Source organism: Azolla caroliniana, unplaced genomic scaffold (assembly GCF_043228905.1).
Source record: "Azolla caroliniana isolate FFs.n. ecotype wild unplaced genomic scaffold, voAzoCaro1.0.p SCAF_20, whole genome shotgun sequence".
NCBI lineage: Eukaryota > Viridiplantae > Streptophyta > Polypodiopsida > Salviniales > Salviniaceae > Azolla > Azolla caroliniana.
This window is the reverse complement of record NW_028230455.1, coordinates 5,570,140-5,589,971: the sequence shown is the minus strand read 5'-3', so window position 1 is coordinate 5,589,971 and position 19,832 is coordinate 5,570,140. Positions and strand designations below refer to the sequence as shown.

Here is a 19,832-nt window from a genome sequence, read left to right as displayed (position 1 = left end):
TTTCTAAATGCATTTAGAGTTTGATTTCTACTAAAGAGTGTCCCAGGGAATTCAATGCTTAATTTTCCATATACCATTAGTCAGCCATTTCACTTCTTGTCAGCTAGTCTAACTGCCTTCTTCCGTTTATTGGCATGTACGTAGATCAGCATACTGATAAGCATTGAGTGATTTAATGGAAATACAAACCTAAAATAGAAAGAGGATCACAAAATTCATGCATTAAGGTTAATCTAAAGTAGAATTGTCACAATGAGAGGGGGGGAGATACTTCTACCTTGTCAAATAAATTCTAGTACGAGGGCAATATATTATTTTGAGTGTTGCATCAATCGTATCTAGAGGATTTCTAAAAGAGTGGAGAGAAATAGCCCCAAGAATTAATGGAATGACAAAAAAGTTAATCGTTGAAGAGATACAGAAGCATTTCATGAAAGAAAAATATTCCAAATTTTTGAGGCATAAGAAATTCACATCGTAAGCATTATTCATGATTTAGCCCCAGGAAAGAACCAGATCAAATGACATGCATTCAGCATTAATATTTCCATTTTTCTGGAGAAATGGTATGTGAAATGATTTTTTTCAGGTTGAATACTTTTGCATAAGATAGATATTCTAAGAATGCACTGAAGAGTTTGCTCACCAGAAAATATTAAAAGAAACCAAGTGGAAGTTAATATCTCAATATTTTTCAAGAAAGAACACTAAGAAAACCTATTGTAATTAACGTGCACAAAGATACTTGCATGTTTAGTATACAGCAGAAAAGCTACCTACAAAAAGCAACACTACACCTGAACATGGCCACAACAATGATCAATGCTCCACTAGAATCTAGCTTAGCCATCGTGCAACACCATCCTCTTCTCCTATCACTGCCAATATCTCCACAGTAACATCTAGGGAAACCTGCATTAAAACGGTTTTAGAAATTAGTACAAACCTAACTACTTCAGTATTTTCTTTCATATAAACAATCCAGGATAGTCTTGTTGTGTGTAAGGCCCAGGCACATAAACAACTGTCTTGTAAAACATTAAGAATTTGAATCACAAGATTCACATCTTATTGTTACTACTGACGGCAAACCACCTGTTGATCATAATCTTTGGGGTGATCGTTACAACAAAAGAAATGCATGTAGATGGACATTATTGAAAGAAGAAAATCTATCCCTCTTAAAAAATATGATTTTAAGGAACAAAACTCATCGCCCCCATAATGCCATCAAGCAGCAGCAAGATTCTAGCTCTACGCCAACGCATATGCATAAACATACAGACACTTGAAGTTTTTTTCACATCAGTACCAAGGGAAGTAGGTACAAACCAAACTACATTAATCTCTACAATGTCTAATCCTTTGCATTTTCTGCAATGTCAATGTCTGCGTTTTCTGCCAAAACTTATTCCCTGCATTTTCTACCAAATCTGTTCCTCTGTGTTTTCTGCCCAGTAAAAATTCCTGGAAAGATGTGAAAGCCAATGTCACTAAGGAAATGCAAACATGGGCAAACATGGCCAAACATGGCCAAAGATGCCAAAGCTCAAGCTGAGCACGCCCAAAACGAAACATGCTCCTTGGATAGAGTTAGTGAAAAAGCAAAAAGGAACATCCATGGATAGGACCTCAATGATGAATGCTACATTAGACGAAGAAGCCAAGAGGAAAGCTCGTGTGTTGTATGTACGAGTGGTTGGTTGGACCAAAAAAGGAAGTCCACAAGATGCCAAGAATCTCAGAACAAAGATTGGAGCATCAGATATTCGGCGTGGAGGGTAAGAAGAGATGCGTCTAGAGCTAAAGCCCTTATCATCCACTTCATGGATATTGACAAGAAAAAAGCTTTCCTCTCTAAAAGAAAGGCACTCAAGGGTGAAAAAATATACTTAGATGACGATCTCACTCCAGCCCAAGTGGCATACCGCAAAGAAAACATGCCACAAGTGCTTGTTGCAAGAAAGGAAGGAAAATGGGTTGTATATAGAGATGGCAAGGTCATTATTACAAAGAAGAGATCCGTGTGACGATATATGGCCTATGAGACCCTACGCATGACCATATGGAATTGCAACGGCTCTCTACGGACAGATGTTGGATATTTTGAAGATACATTGAAAAACACAGATATTGCTATGTATACAGAGACTCACCAATGCATGGCTAGCAAACTCCCCGAGGTACAAGGATATAGATGGGAGTCAATATGTCGCCCCCAACCTCAGACACGAGGAAGCAGTAGAGGTTCGGGAGGAGTGGATGTGCTATACAAGGAGTTCCATGATCGAGTGCATGTTGTCCATAAGGATGTAGATGCGCGCTACATGTGGATACAAATAAAAAGAGGGGATCTTAGGCAATTATATATTGCAATTTGTTACTTTCCACCTACTTACTCAAGGTTTGCACCTCTAGGTGAATCACCATATCTACCTCTATATGATGATATCACAAGATTTGCTACTATGGGGGGCATTATACTATTAGGAGATTTTGATGCACAAACCAAGGATGAACAAAGAACTATGTTTAACACCAACTATCTATATGATGATATCATAAGATTTGCTACTATGGGGGACATTATACTATTAGGAGATTTTAATGCACGAACCAAGGATGAACAAAGAACTATGTTTAACACCAACGAGGCTGTTTATGGAGAAGTTATGGCAGAAGAGGTTGGTCTAAAGCGACAAGCTCAAGATATGAGTGCTATAACGGAATATGGAAAACACTTTCAAGCCTTAGGAAGTGCACATGGATTTGTGATATATAATGGCTTGTCACAATGGCCTGGATCAGATGCTTTGACATGTTGGAACCCAAAAGGGGGTGCAAGCACAATTGACTATCTAATGGGATCTCCATCTCTTATACCTGAAATAAAAGTGTTCACTATATCGGGTAGGCCTATTGGCTTGGCAGCAGATCATGCATATCTACGCTTCGAGGTAAAGGATGGATGCACAAAGGATGTATATGCTAAGGAGAGTGGGCTGGCTAAGTATCTATTTACTGACGAGACAATTGGTGTGTATAATTGTGGTGTACACAATGGCATGCTAGATTTAGATCCTTTCACACCCCTTGAAGAACTTACCCAAGGATTGTCCAAATCATTGCATAAAGCAGCCACAAATGCCTTCCCTCACACAACGGCCAATCCCCCCAAACTTGGTAGAGTAATACAAAATAGTTGGTATGATGAGGAATGTCGTGATACAAGGAGATGCTTGCAGCATGATGTAACTCGGGGCATTTATACACACAACCAAGCAAGAGCAACCTTCCAACGCCTCGTAAGGAAGAAGAAGAGATTGTATTTGGCTAAATTTGAAGATCATTTGTATCGCTTGTTCCTAGGACAACAAAATAAAAGAGCATGGAAAATGTTTAATGAGAGGCAACCCACCACACAACTGACCTCACCTCAGGTGTGGCATGAATATGCAAAGGTTCTATATGATATCCCGGGGAAACCTACTCTTCCCCACCCGAATGCCTCACGCCCACATGAATCAACCTTCTTTACACCACAAAATGTAAGAAATGCCATTGATCGGCTACAATTTGGGAAGGCCCAAGATCATGATGGATTGGTGGGTGAGCATTTTATCTATGCCCGTGACACCTTGCTCCCATTGCTAGCACACATCTTTAATAGAGCCATGTGTGAAGGTTTCCCTACTAGATGGACTCAGCATACCATTGTACCAATCCTCAAAAGTGGAGACCCCATGATGCCAAGCAACTATAGGACAATCATGATTGGCTATTACTTGGCTAAACTATATAGGTCGATTCTAGCATCAGAATTGAGTATATGGGCAGAGCAGAATGGCTGCAGTTCAGTTGGACAGGCAGGCTTTTGGAAGGGGTTCACAACTTTGGATCACATATTCACCCTTTGGGCCCTTATTGAGGAGGGCAGAGCCCACAATAAGAGGATTTATTGCTGCTTTGTGGATTTCCGAACAGCCTTTGACAATGTGCCACGTGCTCGGCTTATGCAACGGCTAGAAGCCCTTGGTGTTCCTACGACCTCGACACCCTTGTCATCGACAAATAAAAGCCATTATCTCCCGCCATCGTAGGTGCTTCCCTCGCTTCGGAGACATTTCCATTCTAGATCGACCTATGCAAGAGATCTTTCGAAGACAAAAGCTACAATATATCTAACTTGAGAATCTCACATGTGCCAAAAACTAAATTCCCTCGGTTCTTCTCTTTTCATCTTACTTACTTTTATATTTACTGTGTAATATTTATTTTATTTTGATCTGTTCTCAAAGACAAGACAACACTCAAGATGTAATCTCTTATTTGGTCTTATAGGCCAATTTGGCCTCTTAAAAGACGTTAATATTTCTTTCTTTCTTTCTTCTTTCTACGTTTCCGTTTTCTGCATTTTCTGCAATGTCAGCTTAATCTTTGCATTCCTCCCACTGCCCTCTACATTTTCCTGACCTGATCCTTGTACCCGCTGTCCTAGCTAGAGAACACCATGGATTCCTAATGGACAACAAATGAAGATATCGATCTCAACACCCAGTAAGATAGCTAAAATAAATGGAATGCCCCATAGAAGATACCATAGACGAAAGGACGGGATTGAAGCACCCCGAGTAGTGCATCATGGGCACACAAGACACTGAAAATACAAGTTCCATTAGAAGCCATAAAAACAGACATCACGAGGCTTGTAATGTAATTAGACTTAGAGCTCAAGGATGACATGAGTAGTCCACAAAGGATGAAATATCCTCAAACAAGGTCAAACTAGTAGCTATCAAAGCTACGTTACAAAAAGGACACGAAACAACAGAAAAGTGTATCTCCATAGTTAACACAAAATTTAAACAAGGAAATGCATGCTCAAAAAGAATTTTAAAACACTCCTTGGATAGAGGTGGCGAAAAAGCAAAAAAGGAACATTGATAAATGAACATTACATTAGAAGAAGCCAAAAGGAAAGCTAATGCATTACATGTACGAGTGGTTGGTTGGGCTCAAAAAGCCCACAAGATGATGCAAAGAATCTAGGAACAAAGATCGAGGTATCAGATATTCCATTTCCTTCAGCATGGAGAGTGAAGAAATGAGTCTAGAGCATGCACCTCAAGGATATGGAAAAAGAAAAAAGCTTTCCATTCCAAAAGAAGGGCACTTAAGGGTGAAAAAACATATTTAGATGACGATCTCACTCCAACTAAAGTAGCACATCGCAAAGAAAGCATGCCACAAGTGATTACGCAAGAAAAGAAGAAAAATAGATTGTGTATAAAGATGATAAGGCCATTATTACAGAGAATCAAGCTGCATGATGGTGCATGGCTTACACATGTAGTCATGTGTAAGGTTCTTGTGAGACTTACCCATGACTAAATGGAATTGCAATGGCTCTCTAAGGACAAATGCCAGGTATTTTGAAGGTACCTTCAAGAACACAGATTTACTTGCTATGTTAAAGACGATTAATGCATTGCTCGTAAACTCCCCAATGTACAATGATATAGATGGGAGTCACTATGTCGTCCCCAACTACAAATACCATGACGCATTAGAGCCTCCGGGAGAGTGGCTATCTTGTACAAAAAGGTGCTCCATTACCTCCATGATAGAGTGAATGTTTGCATAAGGCACACGGATTTCTGATATATAATGGTTTGTCAAAATGGCCCAGATTAGATGCTTTGACATGTTGGAACCCAAAAGGAGGTGCAAACATTGCCAATTACCTGATGGGATTTCCGTCTCTTACATCCAAAATAATAGAGTTCAGTATCTCTCGTAGACCTATTGGTTTGGCAGTAGATCATGCATATATAGTCTTTGAGGGCAAACTTCCAACACCTCATAAGGAAGAAGAGATCATATTTAGCTAAATTTGAAGCACAAGTATCACTTGTTCTTAGGACAAGAAAGTAAAAGAGCATGAGAAATGTTTAATGAACAGTAAACTACCATACAGCTGACCTCATCTCAGGTGTGGCATGAATCCCCAGGAAGCCCCCACTCTTCCATATGAATCTCCCTTCTTTACTCCACAATATGTAAGCAATGCCATTAATCAGTTACAATTTCAGAGAGCCCAAGATCATGACGGACTCATAGGTTAGCACTTAATCTATACTGTGATATCTTGCTCCCATTGCTAGCATACATCTTTAATAGAGCTATATGTGAACGCTACCATAGAGCTAGTTGGACCGAACGTACCGTTGTGCCAATCTTCAAGGACAGAGATTCCATGATGCTGAGCAATTATAGGACATTCATAATTGGCCATTACCTGGCTAAACTATATGGCTTGATCGTAGAGTCAGAATTCAGTATATGGGCAGAGAGAAATGGCTTCTGTTCAGCTGCACAGGCAGGGTTTTGGAAGGCGTTCGCAACTTTGGATCACATATTGACCACTATCAACCACTCTTTTCTGTCTCTATATAGATCACGTATCACATTAAATAGAGAGATTTGGTGGTTAGGGACCATGCCTAGCAAGAATGGCCGTACAAATTGTATTATATGCTAATGATATTGTGTTGATCTCCAATTCTACGGAGAACAGCAAAGACACCTAAACACCTTAAAAGTATTTTAAATAAACTAGGGTTTGTTAGTAAACATAGATAAAACTATAGTGGTGATGTTCAACACCATCAACCATTGGTAACAAGATCAGAACTGGAATTCTTCTTGGTAGTGGAAAAGGTGGCATAAACAGGATCCGACACATAACTAGGAGTGGCATTCCAATGTATCATCATTGTTCCAATATCATTTGGATTATTCCCACCTAGGCATGACAAAGTGGAAAAGAATAGAATGGTACACAGTGATATTATCTACTTGGAAACCAAAAATAAGATTGATCAGTGCCACGTCTCTTGCTAGGAATATGGCCCAATATGAGACACGTTTTACACACATTGGAAGACGGATTCATCGTCAGGACCTCTTATATGAACATAAATCTATCCTATACACTGTAATGTGGTGGTGCAGTTCTGAACTTCTTGACATCAGTTAGAGATTGAGGTAGGCTGATATGCACCAATACATGTAGAGGAAAGAATTTGCCAATAGTATCATCAAGGAGTAGAATCTGAAGAACACTATGTTTGTCATTTAAGTGTTTTTTATGAAATAAGAGGGAGATAACATTGCCTCTTTAAGCAAGGGTTTGGCCCACTACTCACAATAGTGGAATATGAGGACCAATGGTGCCTGTGGCTTTTCTTACAAGAACTCAAGAGACACCAAGAGGAGTTGTTTAAGCACGACAATATGCCCACACAAGCTCATCAAGAAAGAACAAGCACAACTTTCTTTAGCCCACTCCTACTCATGCTACATTTTAATCAAGGGCTACACAAATGCATTCCAGACCAGGACATTGCAAAGGGTTACAATGAATTGGGCAATAGCAATTTGTCATGCAAGTAGGCCCCAGTCTTGTGGATCACGATCTCACTACCCTTTTCATTGACATATAAAGACAATGATCTCCTGCCATTGCAGGTGCTTTCCACACTTTGCAGACCCCTTCATCTTGGATCAACCTATGCTAGAGATCTTTTGAAGACAAAAATTCTAACATATCTGACTTGAGAATCTTACATGTATACATGGCCAGATTCTTCAGTCACGTCTATTCTATTGTATTTACATTTTTAGTTAGTTACATTTACTTTGGTTTGTTTCTCTCAAAGAAGAGACAACATTCAAAGATGTAATCGCTTTTTGGTCTTATACGCCATTTTTTTTCTCTTAAAAGACATTAATATATTTTTCTTTCTGTCTGCGTGTCTCAATCTACAAAACTCTGCTCCAAAAACCCAATTCAAAGCCCTAAATTTGTCAGTTAATATAGATAGATAGATAGATATAGATATAGATATAGATATAGATACATATGGGTTTCGAGGGTTCACGCTAGGCTGGTCCAATAGGCCTTTCTCTTTGGTGTCTCTATTTACAGCTAGGAGTTTACAAAATTCTTCGTCAAACTTATATACACGCAGTTACCCCTACATAGTCTAAATGTATAGGCACCATCTCTACACTCACCTAGTACTGGCTTCTACATTCGGATGATGTCAGAACTCCAAACTCAATCTCCCACCTCATGGGCATGTACACTGTTCCTCGAAACACAATCCTTGCTCCACTTTCTGACATTGACCCACAATCAGTGATCAATGATCAAGATGCCAGTCAGTGATTCACAATCCTAGGCCCAGTGTGTCCCCGATCCTCACATTTCTTCTCAATGCAGTCTCATATGAATTGATTTTGCACGTTGATGTGCTTTGCCTGTATATGGAAGACTGAGTTCAACACCAACGGGATCATGCTGTAATTGTCACTGCAGAAAACCAGATTTTTGCAGGTTGCTCCCATCTCTGTCACCAAGTACGAAAGCCATGATGCTTCCTTGCAAGCTTTACTTGTGGTAACATACTCAACTTCCGTTGTTGACACCAGTATGCACTCCTGGAGTCTCGAACTCCATGACACTGTACCTCCTGCAAACTTGACGATATATTCTGATCTCAACTGTCTACACAGCAAGCATACTCCAAATCTATATACCCAACTACTGCCACTTAACCCACTCCTTGTACTCTCAAGTATCACATGAAACCTTTCACCACTTTGCAAAGCTTCTTCTTGAGATTTAACGTGAACCTATTCATCACACCCATTGCGTATAATATGTTCAGCATAGTGTTATAATCAAGCCATCACCAATACTATGAGGTAGGTCAGAATCAGCATAGCATCCCAGAAATTTGGCCCAACTCATGTGAAATCATTCAAGTACCTGTGCAATGTACTCTCCTTGTGGTAGGTGAATCCACCGACTCTTCCTGTCTCAAGCAATTTGATGCCCAAGATATGTTTTGCCCCTTCCAAATCCTTCATGCAAAACATCTACGTCAGCTTAACTTCAGAGTCCAGATGTCCTCCATTAACTTTTCCATGATCAACATGTGATCCCTGTGTAAGATGAGCAGGATTAGCCTGCCATCTTTGCAACTATTTTGTAGACAAGCACGAATCTTCATTGTTGCAGCAAATTTACTCCGACTTCATTAATGAGTTGTACTTCCAGTACCATTTTCAAGAGAAAGCTTCAGAGCATATAAGCTCTTCGTCAGCTTATAGAGCATCTCCTCCTTCTTCAGTTTGACAAACCCAATGCCTTCTTCATTGGGCTGATTGGTTCAGTTGATTTTATTTCTCAAGAGCGGCCAGTCTTCTCAGCACACTTTACTCATGGATAGTGCAACACACGTTTCCAAGTGATTGTAGTGCAACACTTTACTCATCCAAAGCACTTGAGCTACCTTTAGACATTTCGGTTTTATTGGAAAGAGGTTGATCACACGGATAGCCATCAATACCTTGAACTTCTCAAAGGTCTTACTCTCCTTTTTCCTTGGTTGCTTGTCTTTGGCTCTTGCTACAACACTTTGGGAGCTCCTTCTACAGGCTGCGCACATAGTATTGTTATAGGAAAAACCTTAGGAACCAATTCTAAAGCTAATTTCAATGGTTGAAGGATTGGATAAGTAGGAAACCAATTGTCCTAGGACTTGGGACAAATCCATTAGGACCTATGATATGTGGGAACTCATAGTGGTCTGGTAACTTGAGAAGATTTAAAGGGGACTAACTCGTACAACTTCTTCCAAATCTCCCCTATGTGACAGCAGTCTACTACCAAAAAATAGATGTCCATCCATGATTTGAAGTCGGATCGTCAACGTTACAAGTAGATTGAGATCTCCTAGTCTTCATTTGTCATGTCAATGGGTCTCTTCCCATCAACTGGCTTTCACTATTGTTTCTGAATCAGAATATCACAGATCTGATTCTTCCATCCAACATTCAGACCTCCAAACCTCATCTTCTTAGAGTTCTCAAGTTTCTTCAAGAGCTCCGTATGTCTGATGAACCAATTGTTGATGCATGCAATGACATGACCGCTTTTTTTGAGTGATTTTGGTTCCCAGCGCAGTTGAATGCTTCCCCTTTTTATGAATGGTTGATTTATCTTTTACTCTCTTCTGTATGTTTTTTCTCAACCTCCGTGTGACCATTGTTGAGTCCCCCTTGCAAGATATAGATATATATCTACTCAGGTCGGAAAGCCTCACACTAGGCAGATATAGTTTACTTTTTCCCTCAGGTGTGTCCTATTTAAATCATGTTGTACATGTGAAAGAAAAAGGTAGTGCAGTGTTTGCCTTATTACAGAAATCAGATCATTTTATTTCGCTGCTCAGAAAATATTTTAGTAGATTTAGAGCGATGAGCAATGACTTCAAAGCTTCCATGGCAAGGAATTTAAAGAATAAAATAATTGATCGATGCAATTAAGTTATAATGTGTTGATCCATTCAAATTAATATGCATTTGAAAACTTCTATAAGCAAATATGGCAAGGGTATCTGACAATGAAGGATAGATGCAATTAAGTTATAATGTGCTCATCCATTCAAATTAAGGTGTATTTGAAAACTTCTATAAGCAAATATGGCAAGGGGATCTAAAAAGGACGGGTATTGGGTGATAGTTAAGAAGACTCGATGCATTCATTACAATGTATGATCCCAAAGCTTGGCACTGATAGATATTTCTTATTAACCCAACTACAATCAAAAGTTTACATGAATAAAAGTAAATCTGCAAGAGTGTCCCAGCCGAGAACCAACTTTCCCTCCCAATAAAAATCTAATATCAATATCATAAAGATTCTTAGGAGATCTTCATTCAACCAACACCTGGGCTTTTTGTATACAGGAGAAGGTTAAAGACCTAACTTAACCTAAGTCTGCTGCTGGATATCCAAATTTCTAAAATCTAAAAGCAATCATTAGAAACTCTAAGTTCTTAAATCTGAATTAGCTGATCAGAAACAAACAGTTCTTCTGATCTGTAGACAATCAACAGAATCCAAGATTTCCTCAAGAAATGATTACTTGCCTCTAATCATTTTCAACAATTAAATTCACTTTCCATTATTTGATTCATTTGTATACCCATTCAGACATCAAATTGTCAGCAATTTGACATCCAATATGACTACAACGCCTAAATGAAAAAAGCAAGTATAGTTCATTATTCCCCACTGCATCACATTCCTTCATCATTTTCCATATAAAAGTTTATTAGCATCCAGCATAATAGTGTAAATCTTACTGTCAAGTTTCCAAGAATCACTTCAATACAGATCTGCATTGAAAATCAAAACAAGAACTCACCATGCGAAATTTGCTATTTGTAAGCCTGCATTCTTGTAAGGCAGTGCCATCAAGCATCCAACTCTCCCATACATCAAACGTATGATTCACAAACACAAGTTCCAATTTTTTGTTTGCCTGAAAAACAAAGGGAATCCGAAGTAAGAATTTATCAGGAAAAGGACAGCTAGATTAGCATCCATTCAGTAAATGGAGCTCAAATGGCACAAAAATGGAAGTAGGGAACCTCGAAATTCAAGAACTGAAACACGTATATCTTACTTGTAAAAGCTTTCCTCCAGCTGCAAGAGACCTCAAACCAACTCTATCCTGTAGCACCAAACCAACTGATTACATGTATTTCAAAACATTTTACATTCAAGTAATTGGACTCAAAAGTTCACGCAATAACACTAGAGAAAGGCATTACCCTATTTCTTAAGACAACAAGGAACTGCGCTGCTGGATCACGAATAGTAATATTAGACATAGTGTCAAGACACCATCCACGACCAGGACCACGTTGCCTTGCGACATGGTACCCTGACCCATCAACCGCCCGCAGAGCTATTACATAACCCTCTTTAAGAATGTCAATTGCTTGACCAAATGCCCTATTGTTGTAGGCTAAAGAGCTTCTTCTTTCAGAATGGACGTCTTCAGCAATTGGGTACTCTCCATCACGTTTAGACTTTGAATCATCTGGTGAAGCAAACCTAGAGCTAGAGCTCAGCACTTGTTCTCTTCCACTTATACTTGCACCACCATGTTCATCACGTTGCAATGCAACCCAATTAGTTCCCCTTTCTGTTGCTGGAGAATCTGTACCTCTTTGAGATTTTCGACGACCTGGTCGCTTTTTCCCTTTTTTACCTGAACCCTTAACATGACCCCTGCTATCACGCTGATTCAGGGGTTGTGTAATCCCACCATCCTGAAGGCGAGGATCCGGGGTGTTGAAATACATTTGCTTTTGCCGAAGCTCTTGTCCTGTTTGCATCTCTCGTCCCACCAAAGGTTTTGCATCACTAGACCATAAAAGTGTGTCTTCTTGTTTATCTTGTCTATCTTCTTGCCATGCATAATCCTTATCATCATCATCCTCATCAGATACAGCACTACTAGGAACCACTCCATCCAACAGAAAAGATCGCAATATTGTGACAGCTTTTGCCCGAATTTCCATCCACACTTCCTCACTATAATCAGCACTTCGGGGCAAAATCAACACATTTGGCATTTCCCTGACCTGGGGAAAAACAAGAACATCTTATTTTTTCAGGTTCATTAACGCCGGAAAGCACTTTGTAATAGTAAACAATCCATTCTAATAATGACAAAATAACCAAACTGAGCTTAAATGAGATGCACTTGTCAATATGAACCCATACACATATCTATATGGTCACAAACCTTACTAGCGAAAAGATGCTAAACAAAATGTCCAAACAAATACATATAAACAGATGAAACATGCAAGTTACAAATGTAAGTACATGCATAAACTATGAGTGCGATCTTCACCTATTAGTTTGGACATTTTTAAATTGAGATTAAAAGCAAGATTTTAGATTTTATTCATAGAGATATTCGCCAAATCTCAAGAAGCATAATATTTTTACCAATGTTTAAATGGTATATTGACCACAAGCATAACCACGACGTTACAAATAGGGATAGAATACATCATAAGAAACGTACACCTCAAGAAGGATAGGTTTTACCAGTGCTTAAAATGGTAAATATTTACAACAAAATAATCAAAAACTACAAATATAGATAGAATCCATCTTAAGGAAAGTGCATTGTTATCAGTTACAATGTAAATAGAATGATTTGTATCACCACAACGGCTACCGAAAAGAGCCAAAATAAAATCAGAACTTTATGAAAAACCACCCAAAACCTGAGAATGAATAACCTCATAAATTATAGCTTATAAATAGTTTGATAAATGTGGTTATATTTTCAATTTCTTGTAGAGTTCAATTGCATGTACAAAGATCTCCTTATCAGTGTAATTCCAAATTTTTATGGGTTTGTGTTTTGGATGCAAACTTGCTAAGGGGGCATAGATACTTACTCTCACTATTGGTTAACTCATAGTATTGGATGATCATTGTGTTACATTTACTCTTCAAGTTTGCCGGCATTTCTTGGAGCATGATGTCTTTCTTACCCACTTCTGACCAATAGCCATAACAGCTATGACCTAAATGATAGATTCCCTCGTCTCTTTTTATCTTATATACTTTTATATTTACGGGGTATTGTTTACTTATTTTTTTGATTTGTTGTTCTCAAAGATGAGACAACACTTAAGATGTAATCTCTTGTTTGATCTTATAGGCCATTTTGGCCTCTTAAAAGACGTTAATATTTCTTTCTTTCTTTCTTTCTTTCTTTCTTTCTTTCTTTCTTTCTTTCTAATAAGAAAATAGGCCAAAGTTGAGTTATTTGCTTCAAGAATACGTTCTATTGTCCATGCTCTTGCTGTGAGGATTGTTCCAAGTTGAGATCATGAAATCCCATTAAGAAAAATGCATTGCTATATATATAACATCATGCATCATAATAAATCCTGATCTTTTAACCCTGAACAAACGAGATGCCTGCTCAGTTAGAGAAGATGGCCTAACTATTTTTGTGCCATCTTACCTTAAGATAGTCACAACTAGTATAGGAATATAGAACGTATAAGAAAGACAGGATGGAAAGTAGAAACTTACCCATGCTTCCATCCATTGAGGACCTTCCACGCCATCTAATGCACATCCAGCAACAGTTCCATCAATCAGTGCTTGTTTCAAAGCACAATCGTCCAATAGGTGGCTGCTGCTAGTATTTATAAGCAGTGCTCCTAGACAGAAGAAATCAACTAGTAGTAAGGTTCTATAACAATGGAATCTCCATGTTTGCTAATAAACTATGGTTCCAATGTTCTGAAAGAAGTTAGACTGATTCACTAACTTACCAGTTGTAAAGGAAACAAACTTGAACAGAAAATAAATAAATTTCTACTGTATTCCATTAAATTTCTAGTATTTTCTCTATTTAAGATGTAATCTCGAGTTTGGACTTATAGAACCTTTTGGCCTCTTAAAGACGTTAATATATCTTTCTTTCTTTCTACAATATGTCATGCATGAATAGGAAAAACTGGTATTCTCTCCATGAACAGGGAACTCAGGCAATTATTAAAGAAAAAATCCCTCAATATTGATGCTCCCAGACAGAAAAATAGATCAGCACTAATTTAAAACATAACAAAGAAAGAAGAATACCAGGCTTAATATGTTGCAGAGCATCTGCATTAATAAGCTGCATTGTGTCTGTTGTAAGAGAGCAATGCAAGGAAACAACGTCACTGGCTGCCAAAAGCTCCTTTAAGGTTTCAATCTTTCTTGCAGCTGATGGAAAATTTAGACGTCCATGAAGAACTGCCTCCTTACCCTGCAACAAAGGCCACATCATGATTTACAAGTTAATATTAAAGAGAAGAAACTAATGAAACGCAAACAAGATGAAAATGCAAAGTAAAAATCAAATATAGTGAATAATTGAAGCAAAGCCTAAACATAAGATGAAAATACAGACATAGATGCCCAAGGGAATGAAAATGCACACATACATCTTCGAGTTCGAAATACATGGCTTTCTAATTAAAGCAATTGAATTGGGCAGAAATAGGTCAAATTTTTCAAAACTTCTGACTGATCTTTAAGTGCAGGAATTTCATCTAGAAGAGAATGAATGAATGAATTGGACCCACATTAATAGTAAGAACTCACATCTTTGATTTTACAATACAAGATTTTCTTGAATGAATGGATTGTGCATACAAAACTAAGAAGAAACAAAATTAGGCAAAAAACTCGCATCTTTGAGTGTTTGAGTACGTACACAACTTCCATCTTTTAAGAGAATGAATGAAATAACTAGCAAAACAAAAATATTTCAAAATTGCAAAAACAAAAATCTTTATTATAAAACTTGAAAAGTTTATAAACTGACATCACCAATTTTGAAGTATAATATTTTAACCTTGAAGAAATGATGAATAAATTGAACACACATAAACTAGGAAGACACAAATCTTTATCACAAAAGCTTAAATCATCAACTTCATAGTACAAGACTTTCACCTTGAAGACAATGAATGAAATAAATAGCAAGATAAAAATCCTACTCCAAAACGTCATATATTTGCCTTTGATGAGAAAAGACTTCAATCAAGAAAAAAAACAATTTGATCACAAATAAACTAAGAAGATAAAAAAGTAGTCAAAAACTAACCTTTTTTTAATTGCAAAGTTTCATCTTGAAGATGAATGAATAAATGAATTGAAGTACAATAATTACGCAATAACTCACACCATCAAATGAATAGGACATGAAAATAAGAATATGCAAAAACTAGTGGAAAAAACTAAGATCTTCAACTTCAGCAAACTTGACATTTTCAATACAAAAGTTAATCAAAAATCTCATACTGTCAACTTCAAAGTAAAAGATTCTTTCATCTTGAATGGAATGTATTGGGAACACATATAAACGACAATGACACAAAAATCTCAGTCAAATCAGCATTTTCATGTTGAAAATATCTCAGATCTTCAACTTTGAAATACAAGACTTCAGCTTGAAGAGAATGAATGAATTGAACATAAATAAGTCAAAAGACTCGTGTCTTTGAGTTTGAAAGTACAAACCCTTCATCTTGAGCTTAACAGCCAAAACAGGAGCAGTAAAAACAATATCGACCAAGATAATGAATACGAGAATAAAGATAGTTGCACTATTTAGAGTTCATTCACTCTTTGTATCATGATTCTATATTCGACATCTAAACCCAACTAATATAGAATAGAAGTAGCATTGATAGATTATTTCAAAGATACGTAAAAATCTCCACGTATAGGGGAGAAAGATTGGTAGAAGGGAGAAAAACTCTCATTCAAAATGTAAAATGGAAAGAGACCTCATTATGGACTAATGAAATCCTTAATACTCATTTGGTTTGGATGTTGACATTAAAGTTGGTGCAATGCTAAAATAAGCCCTGATACCTTGTACAAATCATGACCCATGATTGTGTCTGTAGTTAGGTTCTCCTACGTAGTACAGAAGCTTGAATAACAATAGGATTACATATTTAAAATCATTAAAAGAAACAAAAAATAGAATAACTTAAAATACAAGGTTTAACTAAATGATTTTTCTGTATAAATGAGAAGATGGCTCTGTCTTAGAGAAATAGACTCAGAGATGATGCATTTGCCATTTACTGTAATCATTTGAATTTTTGGATGCATTTAAATTCCACAATGATAGATGGACTAGCTATGGCAATCCGCATCTATAATTTCAGCCCTAATTAGGAGATCAAGAATATGAAGGGAAGCATTCACAACTAACTGACAGTGCTTCCCAATGTCAATTACCACATTGTCCAACCTATGCTTTACACAGCTTCTCCAAAGACGGGGCTGCCTATTTAATGTCTATACTTTAAGTGTAGGACAAGATTTACATCTTGGAAATGATAGGGGGGAAAAAAGGATATGTGAATTGACACAGATACAATGAAAGGGAACTCACATCTTCGACTTCAAAGTACAAAACTTTCATCTTGAAAGCAAGAGTCCGAGACGCCAATGCACAAGCAGAAGGAGATCGGCCAACAATTCCCATCACCAGACCACGACATCGTCTCATTCCCCTACACAGAGGTTGTATTGTACCAAGCCATCCCCCAGAGCCACAAATCCCTCTCGAGGACAAAACGTGGGTATGTCTCAGTAACCCTAACACAAGTGCAACAACTGTATCGGCCACCTCTTCTGCTCTTCCTGTATCAACATGGAGAAGATGAAGACCTAGTTCAGTCGCTAGTGAAGAGTCTGAAGCCTTATCCACTGATCCTAGACATAATATGAGCTGCCATGTCTGTAGCCTTTTCTGTGCTGCTCTAGGAAGGAACGTAAGAGAGTGAAGAAGCACGGCAATGGAGGCTTCAATCTTCCCTTCGGAGATCTGAGATAAACTTACGTGTTGGATCTGAGCCACGTCCTGTAGAGCTTCTTGCTCCAGGAGGCAATCTTCGAGACAATTCAGAGCTACAATCAAGGGTAATGGGGAAGCTCCTACGCCTCCCCTTTCTTCTTCTTCTTCGTCTTCTTCTTCTTCTCCTCCTTCTTCTTCAATGCCATTTCCTTTCTTCTTCTCATTCTCAATTTCTTTGTCGATTTTCATAGCCAGCGTTAGATTTTGTGTGTAGTAAATTGATTAGATGGAAGGAGGAAGAGAAGCAACAAAAATCTTGAACTTATTAGGAGGGGACCTGCTGCAGGCGTCGTCGAGATTTATGATCATGAACATGAAGATGAACATGAGGATGAGAAAGGGAGCAGGGCCATGGCTATGGCTATGGCTATGGCTATGGCTATGGCTATGGCGTTTCAGGAAATGGGAAGGGAAGATGGCGATGATGCCCCAAGAAGAGAAGAGAAGAGAAGAGAAGAGAGAGAGGTGCCTTGAAAAGAAAAGAAAAGAAAAGAAAAGAAGAAGGGAGGGCTTCCAAGGGATCTGATAGACGAATCCTTCAAATGTTTTATGTTATTATGTTATGCTATGCATAACATACGTACATATACGCTCGTTTCCATTTGCAACCAAATCATAATTAGGCTTGGTGAGGAAATCGCGGACATGGACGGTGCAAGACACGTTTTGAATGGCGCGTGTGATCTGCACTGTTCGATCTCTATACACAAAAAACGCGCGCTGAAAACCTAACCCGGGTCTGACAAGCCTCCGTTACATCTAACATGGGTCTGACAATCGGATCTATCACATCTAACTCGGGTCTGACAATCGGATCTGTCACATCTAACCCGGGTCTGACAATCGGATCTGTCACATCTAACCCAGGTCTGACAATTGCCTCTATCACATCTAACCCGGGTCTAACAAGCCTCTGTCACACCTAAACCAGGTCTAACCTAACCCGGGTACACAAACCTAACCCAGGTACCCGATTAAAATTTCTGAAGAGATCATAGTTAAAAAAAGATGCTAAGATTACTCAAAAATATCAAGCCTAATTTTTATAATACAAAATTGCACGATTTTACATATAATAATCACATGATGTAATGTAATTAAAACTATGAGATCAAGGCTCTTGTTCAAAGCATGGCAAGATACACCCACAAATTTTGCAGCAAATTGCATTGGAGTCTCTTGAAGTCAATGTCAAACCATCATAATGCAAACACCGAACCTTCTCAGTGTCACATATTGGCAACCGCCTCTTAGCACGACGAGCACCTCTTTGTAGTTTGCCAATGTGTGTTTTGGTCATGTTTGGGGAGCTGCCAATAAGTTCTTGTGGAATGTTGGGCATGGCTCCTCTTTTCTCACCAATTTGTTGCTTCCGACTTATTGAACCTCTCGATGCCATATTGGTTGTTGTCGATGCACCCATAGATAAGAGCAATTCCTTTCGAAAATCTACATGAGTTGCCGACAACACTCAAGAGCTGCACTATTCATTGCTCCCCATCCTTGCTCGAGAAGTTGAAGTGCTTCCATAGTTTGATGTGCTTCTAACTTTATTTCTTCCCTTTCGTCAATTCCTAAATTCATCTCAACTTTTGCTTCTTGTGTCGACTCTAGTTCTCTATCCATTGTGGCAGCATCCATTCGCATTTGGGTTGCATGATCTATAAATGGTAATGATCCACATAGTGATGGCATATGTCTCTCAACGATCATCCGAATCACAAGCAAATGCTTACATTTACTTGCAAAGGCTTGACAATCACAATATGAACATTGGAATGAGACATTGTACCATACAATGGGAGTGGTCATGCTCAATATTCAAAACCAATATCGGGCCTTCGTCTACAATATGTACCGAGTTGCTATTGGTCACATATCTTTCTAGTATCCTCTCAGCCTCTTAAGTCTTGACCTTTGATCATTACAATTTGCACAGGGTTGGAATCTACCACCATTCTACCACGGTCCCGCCGATGCAAGTGCCAGAGACACTATCCCCAAATAAAACATGCACAAGATCGGTAATAGAACGGTTTATTCTTCCTCTCAAAGCAGTGTACTTGAGAAATTGCCAATGTCTCTCCACAAGATTGGTAGTGTCAGCATGTCCATAATTGAATAGTCTACCAAACTTGGGCCATAGACTCCTCCAAACACAAGTTTGTCCACACCATCCACCTTCAATATATTGCCAAACTCCGGGTTTGTCTGAGTATTCTTGCCTTACCTCCTCACACATAACAATTCTTGCCTTGCTTGACCATCCAAAAGCAAAATATACCATATGTTCTAATTTTTTAGAATAATAATTTATAACTAGTTATATAATCGGCCACATATATTTGCTAGTAGATATACGATTTAGAAATAAATAGCATACCAAATTCATAAGAGATGGGGCATAGTTCTTAATGGTAAGAAAGACATATGATGATCAATGTTTTTCAATTTTTCAACTAAGATGAAGGATCATATGCACAGAGTCTTGGATGCCTAATAACG

At 38.3% G+C, this 19,832-nt stretch overlaps 1 protein-coding gene across 1 annotated transcript; it reads right to left on the bottom strand.

The window, feature by feature from the left end:
* Positions 1-517: 517 nt before the first annotated feature.
* AN (NAD(P)-binding Rossmann-fold superfamily protein) lies at positions 518-17,547 on the bottom strand. Its single transcript, XM_087335512.1, has 7 exons — positions 16,863-17,547; positions 14,546-14,714; positions 13,991-14,121; positions 11,692-12,510; positions 11,544-11,591; positions 11,283-11,399; positions 518-912 (listed from the first exon to the last, which is right to left on the bottom strand). The coding sequence occupies exons 1-7, from the start codon at positions 17,514-17,516 to the stop codon at positions 838-840; spliced, it is 2,013 nt and encodes a 670-aa protein (XP_087191638.1). The 5' UTR covers positions 17,517-17,547; the 3' UTR covers positions 518-837.
* Positions 17,548-19,832: the final 2,285 nt, after the last annotated feature.

Coding starts and splice junctions, on each gene's coding strand:
- AN (XM_087335512.1), bottom strand. CDS start 17,516: ATGAAAATCGACAAAGAAATTGAGAATGAGAAGAAGAAAGGAAATGGC. Junction 12,511..13,990: donor CTCAATGGATGGAAGCATGG/GTAAGTTTCTAC, acceptor GTTTTTCCCCAG/GTCAGGGAAATGCCAAATGT. Junction 11,592..11,691: donor TTGTTGTCTTAAGAAATAGG/GTAATGCCTTTC, acceptor TTGGTGCTACAG/GATAGAGTTGGTTTGAGGTC.